The sequence below is a fragment of the Scleropages formosus genome, chromosome 13 (genome assembly GCF_900964775.1).
Source record: "Scleropages formosus chromosome 13, fSclFor1.1, whole genome shotgun sequence".
NCBI lineage: Eukaryota > Metazoa > Chordata > Actinopteri > Osteoglossiformes > Osteoglossidae > Scleropages > Scleropages formosus.
The window spans coordinates 29,537,620-29,556,896 of record NC_041818.1 but is presented as its reverse complement, the minus strand read 5'-3'; the positions used below and the strand labels follow the sequence as shown (position 1 = coordinate 29,556,896).

Genomic DNA, 19,277 nt, shown 5'->3' with positions numbered 1-19,277 from the left:
AGGGTGCCCCAGGGTCCATCACATTCTTTTAATGCCCTGCAGTGTCCTCCCAGTGTACCGTTACTGTACCAGTGTACATCAGTGTACTGTTACGGTACCAGTGTCTTCTCAATGTACTGTTACTCAGCACCATCCTTCTGTTGTGGGTGTGCACTGTTGCTCTCCACATTTGATGTTTACTTTGTCCCTCCCCTAAAAAGACAGAGGGCAGTGAAGCCTGCAGCTCCCCATGGGGTGGGGGGTGTCCTTTGCTGGTGTCACTTACTCTCTCACTGCAGTGTTACATGTAATGTTCTTTATTGACTCGTGTTACCACATACGGGTAAATGATCATTAAAAAAGACAGGATATATTATTGTGGCATGCGGCACCCTGGGTTTGGATGAGTGGAGAGGGACACAGGCAGCGTTCATCGTGGGCGTTTTATTGAGCGCCGGCGACACAGAGGGACATGATGCGCTCGGTCCGGGGACCCGGTTCCTCCAGGACCTGCACTTCTGGCTACCCTTCCCAGCCCGCTTAGCACCCCAAGGCTCGCTCTCGCTCTCTCCCCCCCCCCCACTGACAAACACAGACACTCCATCATTCCCCCCAGTGGTTGCACACTTACAGTTCACATTTTTCCCATAATGCAGCTATTTACAATACGCGCATTCCCGCTCGAACACCACTGTGAAGGGGGTCGTTACGTTACATTATTTTTGTGGGCGGCGAGGAAACTGTGTGTGTGCTTCACTCAATAAACCCTTGAAAATTCCTTTCATATTTCATCATGCCGACTTTTTCCCACTTTACTGAATTTAATCCGATTGAAACAAATGTACATCTCACATTTCTCAACAAAATCATCGCAACACCAACACACACACACAGCAATCAATAAAAGCCTCGAATTAATGCACGAGAAAATACCAAACTTTAAAACAAGTCACACACCAAACACTTGAAAGTATGAAACGTCACACACGCAGCAAACTAAACTTCTCGCACCGACACCCTAATCAATAAGAAGCATTAAACAAAAGCTTCGTCCACCGTTTCACACCGAAACGCTGCGCTCTTCACTGCGACCAAGAGGAATAAACGCGGCTCAGACACGAACCACGAGAGAGAGAGAGAGAGAGAGAGAGAGAGAGAGAGAGAGCGCGGCAGGAAATGGAGGGAGAGCAGCGGCGAGAGCAGCGCGTTCTTCGCTCTGCGCGTTCTTCGCTCCGCGCGCAGCGCCGACACGTTACGGCTTCACGTGTTGAGGGACCGCTGAGCTGGCCAATGAGAAGCGCTGCTGCGAGTTAGAGACGGGGCTCTGCTGAGCGAGAAGGCGTGGCGTGGCCACGAAGGCGGGGCTCTGTGGTGATGTGGGCGGGGCCTGTGTGGAAGGGGCGGGGCGCCGCGCGCTGGGGGAACCGCCCTGCTGGAGCCCTGAGCGTCGCGCGGTCGCTGGGAAGTTGGTGAAACTTTGTTTTCTAACTTCTCCGCGTATTGTTGGAACTGCTGAAGATGTTTGGTTATAATCAGAATAATAATAATAATAACAACAACAACAACAACAACAACAACAGCAGCAGCACTCAGAAGTAATGGGAGATGAGCGCCTCATCGCGACAAAGAGCTTCATCTTAACACAGAGAGGACAGGAATTTCTGACTGGAAAAAACGCCGGGACTTCGTGAAGACTGCAGGTCTAGTGTGTGTGTGTGTGTTTAGACTCGTTTTCCCCTGGCCTTCTGGAGATGATCCTCCTTGTTCTGGTCGCTGAATGAAAAACACCTTGTTCTACAGGTGAGGATGAGGATGATGATCCACTAGAGATGAAGGTTCTCTTCCAGAAGTTGCTCCACAAGCGCAGATGAACTTGCTCTCGAACTGAAGGTCTTGCAGAAGCAGCGGTGGATGTGATGTTTGTCTCTGCGATGAATAGTCCTCTGTGAGACGTCCGCTTGCTGTCCATCGCCAATGGGGCCTTCGCGGGTGTCCAGGCGTCGGCCGAGCTGACATCGGCCGTTAAAGTCGTCGTGCGTTTGCGGAGCCGCGCGCTGCTCTGCTCTGCTCGGCTCTGCTCTGCTGGACACGGTGGGACATTGCGAGACAACTATCCAACATCTATCAGCAGATGTTCTTGGCCAGTTTGTGGGTCACGATGGATCATGTGTCCCAGGGTGTGTTCGCCACGCTTTGGATCCTGCTGGTCGTCTTCTGCTGTCCGTCTTCAGCCAAAGAAGGTACGTCGATCGTTCTTCTTGAACATCATTAGTGACGCCCGTGGCGTGCGTTTGCCTGCGTGTTAATACCTGGGACATCACGGCATGTCTGTGCTTCACCCCACTTCACCCCACCCCAGCCTGGTCCTTCGATCCTCTTATTTCTCACCGTCGTTTCGCAGGACGAAACGGCAAAGTTCTCTCGCATCTAGAGGAAAACGCTGAAAAACATCCTTCTCGACTCGCGTGTCTTGGACGCTTCTTGTTCACGGGCCGAGAACGCAGTACAGCTCTGCTGCAGTTACTCTCCAGCGGCAGATAATATAATGTCTGCATTGAGAAAGTGTTTAAAAATTATTAATGAGTATTTCAGACAAATGTCTGCTTTTTTCCTCCTTCCTAAACAGAGGTAACGTGCAGGATTACGTCTTTTTTTGTACTTCATATCTTGTTACGTTTCGCTCGGCTTTGTCAGTACTCATTATTTGCTCCTTGAACTCAAAGTGTATTTCTTAGTGGAGTGTTCGCTAGTTTCCGTCTCTGGCGCTGATAATTAATTTAATTTTCCTGCACAAACCCATTACTGCTGGCAGCCACTTGTGGACTCGGGTCTCTTGCCAGTTGCTGAAGCGAAACATCCTACTTATTCACTTTTCCCATTTTAAAGCCACCTCTCTGAGCGGAAGCTCAACAGTGAGGTGAGAGCCGACCTCATGAAAACGATGCGTAACGAAAGGGCGAAAAGGGAACGAAAGACACGGAGGCCAACAGTTTAGCGGCCCGATCCGCAGACCCATGTACCGTGAAAGTAGCGCCGTTACCGGGGTACGGATGTTCCTGCATGCAGGGTTTACCGGTGGACGTCGAGCTGGGAACGCTGGGAAAGCGTGTCCATCGTTGCTCGACGCGAAGTTCCACCTTCTGTTGAGGCTGTGGAACAAAGTTGGCGACAGGAATCCTTTGAAAAACTCCATCTGCAGCAGCCGCTCGCCGCTTCCTGCCATTGTGCTCCCTCTTGGAGGGCCTCCTCCCTTCATCGGAAAGTTTAGGACCGGTACCTGGGCTCGCAGCAGCTCGCACCCTCGGTCCACATGGGTCAGCGGTCGAGACCCTGCTGAAACCTGAAAGCTAGAGGCAGGTCGGCGCGAGACCGGGCGAGCCGTACCGGGGGGCAGCGGCGCAGGCGCCTTCGACAGGCCCTTCGGGCAGCTCGCGCCGCAAGACGTCTCGCTTTCTTTGTGGCCGTCCCCTCCGGGCCGTTACCGCGGTATTCGCTTTGCTCTGCAGTTTGCGCTCATCTTCAGCTGTAAAGTCTGATGCATCACTTTGCTGCACTTGTGTGAAGGATTCCCCCTTTTTTAAAACCCCTTTCAGTGCTACGTGGGCTTTTCTAGAAGAGCACAAAGAGTTTTACACACAGTTGAAAATTGCACTTTGAATTCCCTACGTTTACTCTTTCAATATCGCATTTTTAATCACGCAGATCATGTCGGTTACGGTACACGTGCAACACGGGTTTTATCGACAACGATGACGTTCTAAAGAAAAGTAACCGTTTCCTTTATGGCGCCTCTCTCAACCTGGACTGTCTGTGCTTACGTGAAATTCTGAAAGGAAATTATTGTTAAAGCCAAAACAAGTCACGTTGGCAAGAACAAGAAGAGCCGTGTGTGTGTGTGTGTGTGTGTGTGTGTGTGTGTGTGTGTGTTCCCGGTGTGTCCCTGTGCCACAGGATTCACACGTGAACTGCAGGAAGCTCAGCCACAGCAAGTGTCACTTTCAGTCCTGTGACGTGTTGTCTTGTCCAGTGAGAAGTGTGTATGGCTTGGTGTATCGCTGAAAAGCCTCCGCGCAACTAGTTGTTGGAATCAGTGTGGTGAAGCCCGGTGAAGCCCAGTGAAGCAGCGTAAATCAGCGGGAAGCCGTGTGCGCCGGGCGGTGACGCGAAACCCCGGCACCAAACCATAGAGGGTGATTCTGGGTGACACCGGAGAGGGACACGGTGACACGTGCTTCTCGAACCCTGCTGAGCGTCGTCTCACTTACACATTTACTTGTGTGCAAAGTGCGTCAGTGGTGAAGGGGGGGGCCGTCGGGGGGCGCCGTGCTGCGCCGTGTCTCCCTGCTGCGAGAAGCTGTTTCGGTGTCCTAAAATGCTGTTGGAAGGAACCGCTTGTTATTGGAGAGGGATTTGCATTGTAAGCAGCTCTCCTCCCAAATGCCCCCATGAGCTCTTTGGGGGGTTAAAGAGGAGGCGAAGAGTCGATCGCAGGGCCCGCGGAGGGGCGTCCCCGGAGGGGCGTCCCGTGCGGCTTGTTTCCGCTGCGTCTTGCGCTACAGGCCCTCGGTGCCGCACTCGCTGTCCCCTCGTCCCGTGTCCTGCTGGTGACGACTTTGTCTCTGTGGCCACGCCCGCTCCACCGCGCCGACGGCCGCTCCTGGGGAGGACGTCGGACCGCGGAGGTTTGGACGTGGGGCAGTCTTCGTCCGCGCCGTCGTCGTGGGGTTAGGCAGGGAGAATTCAGGAGTTTGGGGATCGTGCGGACAGTTGCATGTCCGCTCTTCAATAGCTCTGCCGTGTTTTTCTGTGTTTAGGACCGAAAAGCCGTTTCCCTTTTCATTTGTTTCATTTGGATGGAGTGTTTTAGCATTTGAATCTGTAAATGTGGGTTTTGTTATTAAAGATAACCGCGTATGCACCCACCCACTACCTCCCTGCGTCTGCTGTGTCCCCCACCCCACCCCACCCCACCCAGTGGAGCGCAGACTGTGGGTGGAACATAAATATAGTAGGTGGAGCGGAGGGGTAGTGGGTGGAGGAGGAATCGGAGCGAGATGAAGGGGGCTTTGGGAGGGAGGTCTTACGAAATGCAGCCCCCCCCCCCGTGTTTCTCAGGAGCAGCTTCCCCACGGGACCACCACCCCCGCCCCCCCCCCCCACCTAAGCTCCCTGAGCACCCATGACACTTATTACATATACAGGATGTATTAAGTGAATTCTGATCCAAAACTGTTAGACAAGTAACACTGTGTGTTTACACAGCAAACTTCTGCTCACTCCATGGTTTTTGCTCTGTGTGTGTGTATTATTTTGTGTATTTTGCCACCAAAACTCATTTACTGTAGTAAAGGAGAATAGTTAATATGCAGAAGTAACTTTCACAGAGAAGCTGAATTTCTGCCACTTGGAGGTGGTCTGGCTTCCTGCTCCACAGCGCCCCCTACTTGTTCTGTCTCAGCAGTGACAGGCCACCGAGGCAACATGTTCACTGAGTGTGCAGTCTGTACTGCGGTGTGATGACAGGACAGTGATATTCATCTCACAGGATGTGTTTGTGTACCGAGGAGGCCCAGAGGAGCACGATAATGACGATGGAATTGAGATACTAAATGCGAGTCACGTGGGGAGATGATCACTGCCTTTGAGACCCTACTGACAACACAGGAACATCACGAAAAGGTGCCCCTCCAGAGCCTGGGCTCGATGTTATACCAGCCGGGGAAACTGCTGACCCTTGGTGACTTCTGTAGCCAGCTGAGTGTGGAGACAGAGCAATGCTGGAAGATGCCCTCCCATGATGCCATGGGGCAGCTGATTGGTGTAGTGGGATGCAGAGGAGTGGTGCCATGGAGCCCCTTCTTGCCCCACAATGGGGTGGGTGCAGGGGGTTCAGTGTTAATTTGGGGATCCTGAACACACACATCATCTGAAACCGCTTGTCCCGTACGGGGTCGCGGGGAGCCGGAGCCTAAGCCGGTAACACAGGGCGTAAGGCTGGAGGTGGAGGGGACACACCCAGGACAGGATGCCAGTCCGTCGCAAGGCGCCCCAAGCGGGACTCGAACCCCAGATCCACCGGAGAGCAGGAGCCGGTCCAACCCGCTGCACCACCGTGCCCCTTGGATCCTGAACTTCGAAGGGCAAATTCTCTCTCTCTCTCACACACACACGTTTACTTTGATTTCACTTTAACTGCTTTTTATACTGAGATTGTTTACTCACTGTGATAGAGAGAAAGCTCTGTGTGTGTGTGAGGAATTCCCATCTGCACCTCGCTCTGCTGACCTGCTTCACTTTTTCCCCACCCCACCCCACCCCACCCCTGGAGCCTTTCCTGTCTCACTGTTGCTCTCGGCTGCCGGACGTAGGACAGGTTTACTCGCAGTGTTCGCTGCTCTGTGGCACGCGAGGCACTCGTTTCCCCGAAGGCCCACAGGAAGAACCCGTGGAAGCACGAGCCGCACTGCTCTGTAATTGTGCCGCTCGACCGGCCGCGTCTCTCCTCCTCTTTAGAGACTCGCCGCTCCTCTGTCTCCCTCCCGTTCTCTCAAATTGCGAGTAGAAGAACAACTGCACTCTTGTGGTTGTGGGATCAAGGAGTTTCCTCTTCTTGAACGTCCCCAGACATGTCTCTCCAAAGCTCCGCTCAGCTCATGTTTACCACCACCGCCGTGTGTCTGATTCCCGAACCTGAGTTCCCACCGGTGCGTCCTGCTTCATGGAGCTCTGTCTCTGTTACCATCCCTCTCTGGGATGCAATGGCTTTTCGCCAACTTGCTGTGTGGAGTAAAAAGCGCTCTCTCTGTGTCTCTCTCTCTGTTGTTCTCTCCCTGTAGCTCTCTCTCCGTCTCTGTCAGTATGTTTCCCCCACAGGACAATCTGTACACCTACTGTGTTCTGAATCCTGTCTCCATCTCTTCGTCCCCCAGAGGTCCTGATGAGCACCAAGCTGGAGACATCGGACCTCAAGTGGACCGTGTTCCCCAGTACTGAGCCACAGGTCAGTGTTCTCTCTGTCTCACTTGGTGACCTCAGGGTGACTGTGAGCTTCTCGTCGGGTCCTTTGCGTCTCCTCCGTAACCGCGTCTCCCCCTCCGACCCGACCCGACCCCGCCGCCAGTGGGAGGAGATGAGCGGCCTGGACGAGGAGAACAACATCGTGCGCACGTTCCAGTTCTGTCCACCCGACAGCTCGGGGAGCCACTGGGTGCGCACCACGCTGCTCGAGAGACGCGGCGCCTCGCAGGTCTACGTGGAGCTGCGCTTCACCATGATGGAGTGTTCTTCCGTGCCCACGCAGCACCGCGGCTGCAAGGAGACCTTCAACCTCTTCTACTACGAGGCGGATGCGGACGAGGCCACGCTCACCAACCCGCCCTGGATGGAGAACCCCTACGTCAAGGTGGGCGAGGCCCGCTCTCTTAGTCTACATGTGTTTGTCGTGTTCGTGTCTTGGCTTTCGTGCGAAGCGACTCACAGCATTCCTCTTCCTAGTCGTTTTGCCTTTTCTACGCATTTCGGACTTTACTGGAGCCGTTCGGGGTAAGTACCGCGCTCAAGGCTACCGCACCCGGAGGGTTTGACTGCGGCGCTGCCAGCTAGCCCTTCAGTGAGCACCCGCAGTGTCGTGTCATCTCCCGCTCAGTGGACACGGCTGTCGGTGGATAGAAGCAGCGCGCCTCACTGCATCTTTGTCTCTGCGAGGACAGGTGGACACCGTGGCGGCCGACTTCCTGCTGCGCAGAGGCGGTGAGCGCAAGTCCAACCTGAAGACGGTGCGCCTCGGCCCGCTCACCAAGCGCGGCTTCTACCTGGCCTTCCAAGCTCAGGGTGCCTGCATGGCGCTGCTGTCGGTTCGAGTCTTCTTCAAGAAGTGTCCGGCCCTCACGCGCTCCTTCTCCTCCTTCCCCGAGACGGTTCCTCACGCGCTCGTCTGGCAGGCGCCGGGCCAGTGCGTGGAGAACGCAGCCCAGCCCGCCACGCCCACTGCCACACCCCCGCACATGTTCTGTGGCGAGAACGGGGAGTGGGTAGGGATGCCCAGCACCACATGCGCATGCCGGCCCGGGTACGAGCCCGTTGATGACGACAGCCGCTGCCGAGGTGAGGAGGCGGGGTTGTGGGCGTGGCTAAGTGCCAGGGGGTGGTGTGGAGGGGGTGGGGGTGCAGCGTTAGTGTTAGGCAGTGGGATATAGCCTCACGCCCCCCCCCCCCATAGGATGAGATACACGATTGATGGGACTTTGACATCCCACGGCTGATTCGTGCCTCTCTGAATTGGGAGGAGACCATGGGGCAGTGGACAGCTGAACCGAGAAGGAGAATGGTAAGGGGGGAGCTCGGTGCCATAAGGCACAGGTCAAAGGTCATTCCCAGTGGCTTGCAATGTAGCGCTGGCTACAGGAAGTGTGGCCCTGCGATGAGGGACGCTCGTTAGAACCGCACGTGTAAATAATCTCTCTGTTTTGCCGGCTCACTGTCAGTTTCGTGAAGGTGGACGCCTCGCCGGGCTGACGACACACTGTATACTGTCAGGTTCCCCCTGTCCGTGCTGAAGAAGCTCGGGCGCCTGCTGTTCCTCCCGCTTCTGCTCATTGTCTTTCCACGCCGAAAAAGCATCCTGCAAAGGGACACATGTTCACTTCTCCATTTTGCTGACGCTTTTCTCTAAAGCGACGTACAATTTAAGCCGGAGGTGGGGATCGAACCTGCAACCTTTGGGTCCAAAGGGGATGAGTTTAACCACTACGCTACCAGCTGTCCATGCAGCCGTCAGTGCCATGCAGAGCACCAGCACTGTCTCCATCTCCACTGGTGAAATCTTGATAGTGTAGAGCCACCCCCCTCCCCTGCCATGTCCCAGAACCAGTACCATGTAAACGTCTCTTTCTGGGACCATTTACCTTTGTCTGTTCATCAGACACTTTTCAGAAAGAAAACACACAGGTAATTGTAGCAGATGGTGTTGGACTCATTTATGAAGCTGTCAGGTGACCAGGAGAGAAGTGGCTCTCAAAGAGATGGGTTCAAGGCCCTTCTTTAATGCTGGAGGGATTCAGCAGCTCCGAGGGGCACGGGGCGCTCGTTCCACCACACTGAGACCAAAACTGATGATCTACAGACTTTTGGATCAGGATCTTTGGAGGCAGAGGAGCTCAATGCTCTTGCTGGGCTGTAGGGGGTGAGCAGGTCCTGCAGGTATTGGCATTTGCGTCCTTTGATGCTCTTCATACGTCTAGAGGCAGGCAGCCGGTGGAGAGAGACGAGGACGGGAGGCACACAGAGTGAGTTTGTTGTTCACTGTGAATCAAGAAAAGCACATCTTAGGTGTTATTCACACCGTTACCCCTTGGCTTCTGCTCTCAATTTGATTTGTGGTTTTCAAACAGGAGAAAGTAAGTGACAGCTAAGTTTTTTTTTTTTTTTTTTTTTCTTCTTCTTCTGCCCCTCTTCCCCTGTCAAACTTTATTGACAAAAGGCAGAGTGACACTGATGAGTGTTGATGTTTTCGTTGCTGGCTATTTATATTTGGTGAGAAGGGAAAGTCCCCCTGCATTGTTCTCATATCATCTTCTTCATGCATTAGGCTGACGCTGTTGTTTTTCTGCAGTTACAGCTTCCTGTCATGCAGAATTCACACCTTAATTGTTTTGTCCAGTTTCCTCTTTCTTTGCCAAGCGATAAATCAGACAAGTTAATTTGTGTGTCGTCAGTTCCCCATCGGTCGTCTTTAACTATTAATTCATTGTCATTTTTTATTTAGCTGACACCTTCGTCCAAGGTGACTTACAGTGGGACGTTTATAGAAAACACACGGCCTTGCAAGGTCACATGACAGCAATCCAGGGTGAAATATTGTTTTGTAGCTCTAACACACAAGATCATCCTGAGACTCAACTAAACAATCATTCAGCAAAACATGATCCAACAGAGGACCATCTCAAAGGCAAGTTCAGCTATTTAGAAGAAGCAAGGCTTAAGAACACACAGATGTACTATGGGGAAAAAAATGTACATACATTTACAAGTATTTTTTTATCAGACGCTTTTCTCCAAAGCGACTTCCCATCAACTCTATGTAGTGTTATCAGCCCACACACCTTATTCACTGTGGGAACTTACGCTGCTAGATAGACTACTTACAATGGGTCACTCATACATACATCAGTGGAACACACACACACACACTGTGGGGGGGACCTGAACAGCATGTCTTTGGAGTGTGGGAGGAAACCAGAGCACCTGGAGGAAACCCACACAGACATGGGGGAGAACATGCAAACTCCACTCAGACTGAGCGAGGTTCAAACCCACGTCCTCTCCCACCACCCAGGTGCTGTGAGACAGCAACGCTACTAAAATTATGATGGATGATAATTATTAAAGAAATGACAGTGCTGTGGAGATTTGTTCCACAGCTTGGAAGTAAGAAGAGATGAGTAGAACCTCTGTGTGTGGGTTAGGGGAGAGAGTTTACAGCTAGAAGGCAGGTGGAAGTGCAGTGAGGTGCACAGCTCTCTTCACCATTTCAGTTTTTAAAGGAGGATTTTGACTTGGTCTTTCCAAAAGTCTCCAGTTCCCTGCATTCATCTTCAGGTTTTGTGCCAACAGCTCCAGTTCTGCTCCAGTGTCCTCTGGTAGATCCATCCACACACACACACACACACACACACATTTTCAGAATAGCTTACTCAGTGTCACCAAGCTGCTCAGGCCTTACGGCAGCAGAGCAGCCCCAAAACATGATGCTCCCACCACCATGTGTGTTCGTCAGCCATTTGTTTTAATTGCATTTTTGACTCAAGTCCAGAGCACATTTCCAGAAGTCATGGTCTAAACCCTGGTAACCCCCAGCAAACTTCAGAAGTGCTTTATCTTCTGTTTCGAGTGCAGAGATTTGCTTCTTCCTGACTCCCTCTGAAGACTAAGTGATTTTAGTCAGATTGCTGACTCGTGCACATTGACTGCAGCATGAGATGCCTGGTATTTGCCATTAGCCTGCACTTTTTGAGACATTTTGGAGAATCTTCTGGATAGTACTGGGCTGAATCTGATGGGACAGCCCTTGCTTTGAGGAGCAACTGTAACTTAGATTTTTTCCATTTGTTAATTATCTCAGATCACTCAAAGTTTTGTGTGGTTCAATTCCATGTATTTTCATAGAGCTCTTCTCACACAGCGACACAGAGCGCTGAACAAAGGCTTAATAAGACAAAGACACAAATCAGACAGTTGACTGGATACTAGAGTAACACAGTGTCCGTGCAGGTATTAAAGCTATAAGTATGTTTACTGGTCACGGAGGAAAGGAACAAAAAACTCCCGACTGAGGGTCAAGAGGGAAAAAAAAAAAAACTCTGGAGGTCCAAGTGCCAGTGGCTCCCCCGCAATGTATTCAAAATGACACCACTTTCCAGGTACCCTGGATGAACAGCTGCGTTTTCTCTGAGATTTGTATTAGGAGGGCACCAGGAGGGAAGTGCAGTAACTGAATGCTGGAAAAACAAGGCCCTAGAAAAAAGGGCTCGGCGGCGCTTGTAGCTCATGTTCTGTGGGGTCGAGTTGCAGGTCTGGGCCAGTGGAGTGACGTGACGATTACAGTTGAGAGGCGCTACACTGAGCTCCCGCTCTTCTTGGGAGATCTTCAGTGGGAGGTCTGTAGAAGGATTAGCAGTAAGGATAGTGTAGCAGAAGGGTGGCTCTGATGCCCCACTGTGGGTGGTGTGTGTGCTGTAGGTGTGTGTGTTGTAGATGTTGTCCCAACCCTTTCCTTCTGTCTTGCACAGCTTGTCCTCAAGGACACTTCAAGGCAGCAATGGGAGCCTCTCCCTGCAGACGCTGTCCAGAGTTCAGCCTTGCTGTCAGCAGCGGGTCCCCTGTGTGCCTCTGTCGCCAGGGTTACCACCGTGCCGAAGCGGACCCTCCGGACACGCCCTGCACCAGTACGTATCTCCTCGCTCTCTGCGTCTCTCTGTCCGTCTCTCTGTCCACCTCTGTGGTCCTGGTCCTGGTCCTGGTCCTGCCCCCGTCTCCGCCCTGAATCCTCACACAGCCACCAGCGCAGTGTGTCGGTACAGGGTCGAGGACGACTTGCTCCTTTGTCACTGGAGTTGAGGACATTCGAGCTGAATTAGTTCTCCGGAGACGAGATCTCAGTGGTACCAGCTAGGTTTTACCGAAGTCAGGCATAGCCTTTTACATTGCACTTCTCAGGCCTCGGGGCTCCTCTGCGGAAGGTCGCGGAAAATTTACGCACGCACGAGTAAGCTGCGGGGTGTGGCTGGAGAGGAGACTTTGTAGAGGGCTAGCTGTGTTCCAGGGGCATGCCTCCACCCCTCCCCCTTGTCCTCCCAGTGGTGTGTCGTTGACTCGACTCCTTCACCTCTGACTGCTGTAACTCAGGGAGCTTTACCCCCCCCAGCCCCCCCCTCAGCTCCCCGCAGCCTTGTGACGCAGATCGATGACACGTCTGTCACTCTGGAGTGGAGCGAGCCTCTGCAGCTGGGCGGCCGACAGGACCTGAGCTACACGGTGCAGTGCCGCCACTGTGGCCCCGGCGGGCGCTGCGCCCCCTGCGCCGACAGCGTGAGCTACCGGCCCGCGCAGCGCGGCCTCACCGGGCGCCGGGTCGTGGTCTGGGGGCTGCAGCCGCACACCACCTATAGCTTCTCCATCGAGGCGCTCAATGGCGTCTCCCAGCAGAGCGGCAGCGAGCCGGCCAGCGAGAGCGTCAATGTCACGACGACCCGCAACGGTGAGGAGGGGGGCTTGGGGCTGGTAGCTGGGTTTGAGCTGCAGCATGTGAAGAAATGGGGCAGGGTGGAAAGGGTAGGATAGAGATGTGCACAGAGAAGGGGATGGTGGATGGTAATACTGATTGTGTGCATGTGTGTGTGTGTGTGTGTGTGTGTGTGTGTGCGTAGTTCCCGTGTCGGCCATCCGGAGGAACCACGCCACCGAGAACAGCATCACCCTCGAGTGGTCGGTCCCTGCAGAGCCACCGTATACCATCCTGGGCTACCAGCTGCGCTACAGTGCGAAGGTGAGTGCTCTGTGGGACGTTCTCGGTCCATCCAGCATGCAGCTCGGTCCAGCATCCTGACGGTGTGTGTGTGTGTGTGTGTGTGTGTGTGTGTGTGTCTCTCTCTGTGCACACATGTGCCCTCAGGAGCGGCCTGAGCAGGAGCCCAGCTGGCGTTACACTGAGACGCCGACAACCCATGCGGTGCTGAGCGACCTGCGCAGGGCCACACAGTACGAGGTGCAGATCCGGGCGCGAACCCCCGCTGGCTATGGCAGCTTCAGTCCGCTGGTGGGCTTCCGCACGCTGCCCGACGGTGAGACCCCTCCCCCCGTCCCGGTGGGACCATACTCCTCCACCGTGATCTTGTGCCTCATCCTGCGTTCCTCACCCCGCCCCCGCAGGAGAACACGCCCCCTCCTCCCAGCTTATGGTGACGGGGATCCTGGTGGCCGCGGGGACCCTGCTGCTCCTCGTCGTCGTTGTTGTCTCTGTCTTCTGCTTCCGGTGAGCGGGGCCTCCGGGTGCGAGTGGCGCACACACTAAGGACGGAGGGAGGAATTTGATCAAGGAAACACTTGTGTTTGGTGTGTGTGTGTGTGTGTGTGTGTGTGTGTGTGTGTGTGTGTGTGTGTGTGTGAGAGAGAGAGAGAGAGAGAGACAGAGACAGAGACACGTCAGAACAGAACAGTTCCCTCGGTGCGCTGGACGTGCAGTATTTGGAGACAAGCTGAGGCTCCGCCTCCCAGCACCTGTTAGCGCCGCCTTTTTACGCTCAAAGTGCCCAGCAGCTGTTTTGAGCATGTTTGTTCTGCTGCTTTTTGGCACTAAGACGTGACATGGAGTAGATGCCGTGCAGTCAGGTCCAACTGCACTCTCATTGTTCCCGCGGTAAGGAGGAGTATGGCAATGGTTCGCCGTTGCCATCTTCTGCATGTGGCTTCCGGTTGTGAACACGCAGAGATCACGTAAACTGCACACGTCCTCTGGGGCATTCAGACGTGATCTAAGCAGCAGCTGTGATACCCCAGTGTTACCAGTCATACGTGCGATGAAAGCCGCGGTGCCGTGATGTCAAGTGTGTGGATGTGGGGGCAGGGCACGCACCGGGGGTGGGGGGCTAGGGGGGGCTAAGTGCGCGTGTGTGCCGGCAGCCCAACCACGCCGGGCTAGATCAGTGGGGCCTACGCTAGGGGCCACACAGTGGGAGGCCCTGGTGTAGAAGTTATTTTATTCCATATGATGGAGGGGACTCAACCTTGACAGCTCCCCCAGTGAGGAGGTGGGGGAGAGGGGCTCCGGTGAAAGAGAGAGAGACTGTAGAATTAGCAGAAAGAAGTGACCATGAAATTAGCAGCTCAGCATGTACATGTATGTTGTGCACCCCCCCCCCCAAAAGAAAAACCACACACATACAATGCTGTGGGTACTGTCTGAGTCACTTTTTATTGTTATTATTCTCGGGGCTCCAAACTCAAGTTATGGGTTATGAGCTTCATTCCTGTTGATGAAATGAGCAGGACACTGTGACCCCCCAACCCACAGGAAGCACATGCGAGCGAATGACCCAGAATCAAGTGACAAGAACAACCACTTCCTCATGGGACCAGGTGGGTCTGGCTGCTGCCTTTCACACCGTTGTGAATCCCAGTAATATTGCCGAGGTATTGAGCTGAATCCTTCTGCCATAATAACCCACCGTATGTGTCTTTGTATGTGTCTCTCTGCGTGCGTGCGCGTGTGTGTGTGTGTGTGTGTGTGTGTGTGTGTTCGGCCAGCGGTTAAGGTGTACATTGACCCCTTCACCTACGAGGACCCCAACGAGGCCGTTCGAGAGTTCGCCAAAGAAATTGATGTGTCCTTTGTGAAGATCGAGGAGGTCATTGGCGCAGGTGTGTTCAGAGCTCGGGGCAGAACCGCTTTTCAGCACTGAGCTGTCACTCTCTCTCACACACACACACACACACACACACACACACACACACACACACACACACACGCACACGCGCGCGCAGATCACACATGATCACAGGAGACACAGTCGCTGGGAGCATCCACCTTCCCAGGGGAGCTCTGTGACGGTGCTCATGAGAAAGTGATGCTGGTGCTGACGTTAGCTGGGCGCTGGAGACAGTCCCCGGGGTCCTCTGTCTCCTCTTAAGCTCTCCTTCCCATGTGTCTCTTCAGACCAACTCTCTGGTAACAGTCTTCAAGGTGCTCAAAGGACCTGAACCCCAAAACCTACAGGACACGACCGCTAGGGAGTCAATGAAGGGGGAAAAAAAAAAATTTAAATTTAGTGTCTTACCTCTCCAAATAGATCTTTTGCACAGTGTTTTGAACAGTCACATTAGCACTTCCTTAGAGCGTGTGACATGTAGTTATCTTTATTCTTTTCGGACTTGCTTTTGTCCTACAACGCTGTCCTCAAAGGGTGTCATACATGATTCGAGCACAGTGATGGAACAGTGACCGCACAGTCCATGTCACAGCATTTTGTCTGTGTCACGCACCAGTGGGCTGTGCAGAGGGCACCAGAACGTCCTGTGGAAGTGCACAGCAAACAGAAGGTCAAGCTCACCTCGTGCCGGAGCTTCAGTTCAGGACGGGGGACAGTGCCGTGGCGGTGCTAGTCGAGTGTTTTCTCAGGGCACCATTTGATGCGACTGATGTTTGACGTGACGTGAAATGAAATGGACGAGTGTCGCAGCCGCGTCATCCTCCTTCAGCTCCGCATCACACTGTCCTGCTGCTCAGAGCGCTTCTCCTGGAGCGTCCCCGAGCTCAGAGGCCTGTTTTCCCCAGGGGAGTTCGGCGAGGTGTGCCGCGGAAGGCTCCAGGTCCCTGGCAAGAAGGAGAACTATGTGGCCATCAAGACCCTAAAGGGCGGCTACACCGAGAAGCAGAGGCGGGACTTCCTGAGCGAGGCGAGCATCATGGGCCAGTTCCAGCACCCCAACATCATCCACCTCGAGGGAGTCATCACCGCCAGCTGCCCTGTCATGATCCTCACCGAGTACATGGAGAACGGCGCGCTGGACTCCTTCCTCCGGGTCGGTCTCTGCGTCCGCGTGTCACTCTGCCTGTGTGTGTGCGCGCGTGTCCTGCTTTGTCACTCCGTGTCCCTCCCTCCCTCCCCTCGTGGAGGTTTCTCACGCCGTAAGTGATGCCGTTTGAGCTGGAGCTGGACTCCTCCTTGCGCTCGGTCCATCTTCAGGTCTGCGGTCAGTCGTCGTTCCAGATAGATGCTGCGTGCCGATCGCAGCCGACACTGACTGACACCGAGTTCCTTCGCTTCCTCCGCTTCCTCCGTCCCTCGTCTCACACCGTCTGCCCGTCTCCTGTCTCTCCTCCAGCTCAATGACGGCCAGTTCACGCCCATCCAGCTCGTGGGAATGCTGCGGGGAATCGCCTCGGGGATGAAGTACCTGTCGGAGATGAGCTACGTGCACCGGGACCTCGCGGCCAGGAACATCCTGGTCAACAGCAACCTGGTGTGCAAGGTGTCTGACTTCGGCCTGTCGCGCTTCCTTCAGGAGAACTCCTCGGACCCGACTTACACGAGCTCCCTGGTAAGAGGAATGGGTTTCAGACCGCAAGCTGCGTCTCCGTGTGCCACTGTTCATCTAGCTGGCGCTGTTCTCCAGTGACTTCGTCGCGTCGTCGGAAGGGGAGACTTGCATGCAGATGCGTGATTCCTGACCGCAGTCACTTTGTCAGAGCGCACCGCATGAAGCAGAGGGCGTCACGTGAGCAGCTGCATAACATGTCCGTTTTTCCGCGGTTCTGCTCACATAGTCATTGAGCATAAACTGTTACGCACTAAAATGCACTTAGGAGATCGTGGGACAAGCGAGTCTGGCTGAGCTCACTTTCAAGACCCTTCTTAAATGTAAAGCGAGAAATTGGGTGCCGTCCTAACGCCTTGTAAACGTCTCTGTCTATCACCAGTGGCTGGAAAGTGACGTTTACCTTTATCTGTTTGTGAGACACTTGTCAGAACGCAAACGCACAGATAATTGTAGCAAATGGTGTTGGACTCATTTACGGAGCCGTCGGGATCAGGAGAGAAATGTCTCTCAAAGAGATGGGTTCGCGACCCTTCTTCAATGCGGGAAGGATTCAGCAACTCTGAGGGACGCAGGGACCTCGTTTCATCGCATCAGGGTCATAAGTGGTACCTACAGACTTTCAGTTTTGGATCCCTGTGAGCGAGACCACCAAGTGGTCGGAGGTGGAAGAGCTCAGCGCTCCTGTTGGGCTCTAGGGGAGCGTCCAGGTCCTTGGCCTATGTGAAGGCACTGGAGATGTTGATGTCTACCGGACGCCATTCTCAGGTCCCACTGAGTTCTCCTGTCCCCGTCTCAGGGGGGTAAGATTCCCATCCGGTGGACAGCCCCAGAAGCAATCGCCTTCCGCAAGTTCACGTCGGCTTCGGACATCTGGAGCTACGGCATCGTCATGTGGGAGGTCATGTCCTTCGGGGAGCGGCCGTACTGGGACATGAGCAACCAGGACGTGAGTCTCTGTCTCCCAGGGTCCGTTGTTCCGCTACCGGTGTGGAGGTCCTTCTCCACCATAAGGAAGGGTGACGTGTCGCTCTCTCGCTGCCGCCCGACCCCACCTCCTGCCCCCAGGTGATCAACGCCATTGAGCAGGACTACCGGCTGCCCCCGCCCCCTGACTGCCCCACCTCCCTGCACCAGCTCATGTTGGACTGCTGGCAGAAGGAGCGCGGAACGCGGCCCCGCTTCGCCGCCATCGTCAGTGCTCTGGACAAACTCATCCGCAACCCGGCCTCCCTCAAGGTGGTGGCGCGCGACGGAGCCGGGTGAGCGGGGTGGGGCGGGGCAAGGCGGGGTGGGGCAGGTGCGAGTGTCCCAGAGGGCCGTAGCCTCAGACAGTGTGTGTTAACTCCCCACCTCATCGTCCCCAGGCCCTCGCACCCGCTGCTGGACCAGCGCAGCCCCCCGCCCCCATCCGCCTGCGGCTCCGTTGGAGAGTGGCTGAGGGCCATCAAGATGGAGCGCTACGAGGAGAGCTTCTACCAGGCGGGCTTCACCTCCTTCCAGCTCATCTCGCAGATCTCCACAGAGTGAGTGTGTGTGCGCGCGTGCGTGCGTGCGTGCGTGTGTGCCGCTGCTGACTCACACTGCGTCCCCCCTCCAGGGATCTCCTGCGCATCGGAGTCACTCTGGCCGGACACCAGAAGAAGATCATGTCCAGCATTCAGACTCTGCGCGTCCACAGCAAGAGCCCCGGGGGGGGGCAGTACTGAGAGCGCTCTTCTGGGGGTGCTGCTTAGTGCCAGAGGTCAGAGGTTACCAAGCACCAGCGGGTGATAGACAGGACAGCTGCAAAAATACGGCGCTGCTGTTGGATGGACCTGCCGTTGCCCTTTTGCCCGGTTCCCCTTTCTGCCCCTGGTTGTGAACTGTGGTAAACCGTGGTCGACTCTCCAGTACAGTCATCCAGGGACACTTGGTTTACTGTCCACTCCTTAAAGAAATGGGACTATAAAGCCCTGGAGCAACTGCTGTCTGGACGGACACCTCTCTGTCCTCAGGTCCCCAGCGGAGATGAACCTCCATGGAAAGAGCAATAAATAAGGGCTTCTGCCTTCGTTTGACCTGGGGCTGTGTGGGGTTAGCGTTGTGGGCGGGGCCTCGTTGTAGAGCACTCTGTTGGTGGCAACACGCTCATCTTCATCCTGGGCTTCACCTCACGTGACCCCTTTGACGTCCTGAGCGCCTGGATCTTCACATTGAAGGTCTGTGTCATCGAACAGACCGGTGGCATCCTGTCCTTACCTTATATATGCAGTGCTGTGCGTGTGCGTGCGTGCGTGCGTGTGTGCGCGGGTCCAAAGGGGATTGAGGTCACACATGGTGTGTCATCTATGTAAAGTTGCAATAAATAATTATGTTCGGAACTCTTCGTGTCACCTAAAACGGTGATGCCACTCATCCCCTGCCTGGGTTTTAATAACTGTTGTATTTATACACACACACGGTTTCTGTGGCAGCTGCCCCCCCAGGAGGTTTTGTATGTGTATATGCGTGTGTGTTTCTACACGTGTGTGCTTGTTTCTGTCTGTGTGTGTGCGCGGTGCACTACTGTACACTCAGTTACGTCACCTGCACACACTGCGAGAAAACATGTCAGTGTCACAGTGCGGTCCTGACAGTGACCTCTTCAGTGACCCTCCCAGAACCAGGAGGACCAGAGACAAGTGATGCTTGTCCCATCAAGCTGCTCTTTGCTGCACATCCATTGG

The 19,277-nt window shown here is 54.5% G+C and overlaps 1 protein-coding gene across 4 annotated transcripts; it reads left to right on the top strand.

Annotated features, from left to right (window-relative positions):
* The first annotated feature begins 1,118 nt into the window (after positions 1 to 1,118).
* On the top strand, positions 1,119 to 19,024 carry LOC108922885 (ephrin type-B receptor 4-like). Of its 4 annotated transcripts, XM_029257294.1 has the most exons (18): positions 1,119 to 1,679; positions 1,780 to 2,219; positions 6,909 to 6,979; positions 7,100 to 7,381; positions 7,689 to 8,082; positions 11,766 to 11,921; positions 12,401 to 12,733; positions 12,903 to 13,021; positions 13,148 to 13,316; positions 13,405 to 13,507; positions 14,546 to 14,610; positions 14,779 to 14,892; positions 15,806 to 16,053; positions 16,357 to 16,572; positions 17,369 to 17,518; positions 17,638 to 17,831; positions 17,937 to 18,095; positions 18,170 to 19,024. In XM_029257294.1, the coding sequence occupies exons 2-18, from the start codon at positions 2,111 to 2,113 to the stop codon at positions 18,276 to 18,278; spliced, it is 2,991 nt and encodes a 996-aa protein (XP_029113127.1). In that variant the 5' UTR covers positions 1,119 to 1,679; positions 1,780 to 2,110; the 3' UTR covers positions 18,279 to 19,024. The 4 variants fall into 4 exon arrangements, with proteins under 4 accessions (XP_029113127.1, XP_029113126.1, XP_029113128.1 ...); XM_029257293.1 differs by lacking the exon at positions 1,119 to 1,679 and having other exon boundaries at positions 1,691 to 2,219; XM_029257295.1 differs by lacking the exons at positions 1,119 to 1,679; positions 1,780 to 2,219 and adding an exon at positions 4,060 to 4,396.
* The last annotated feature ends 253 nt before the right edge of the window (positions 19,025 to 19,277 follow it).

Coding starts and splice junctions, on each gene's coding strand:
- LOC108922885 (XM_029257294.1), top strand. CDS start 2,111: ATGTTCTTGGCCAGTTTGTGGGTCACGATGGATCATGTGTCCCAGGGT. Junction 2,220..6,908: donor TCCGTCTTCAGCCAAAGAAG/GTACGTCGATCG, acceptor TTCGTCCCCCAG/AGGTCCTGATGAGCACCAAG. Junction 11,922..12,400: donor TCCGGACACGCCCTGCACCA/GTACGTATCTCC, acceptor TACCCCCCCCAG/CCCCCCCCTCAGCTCCCCGC.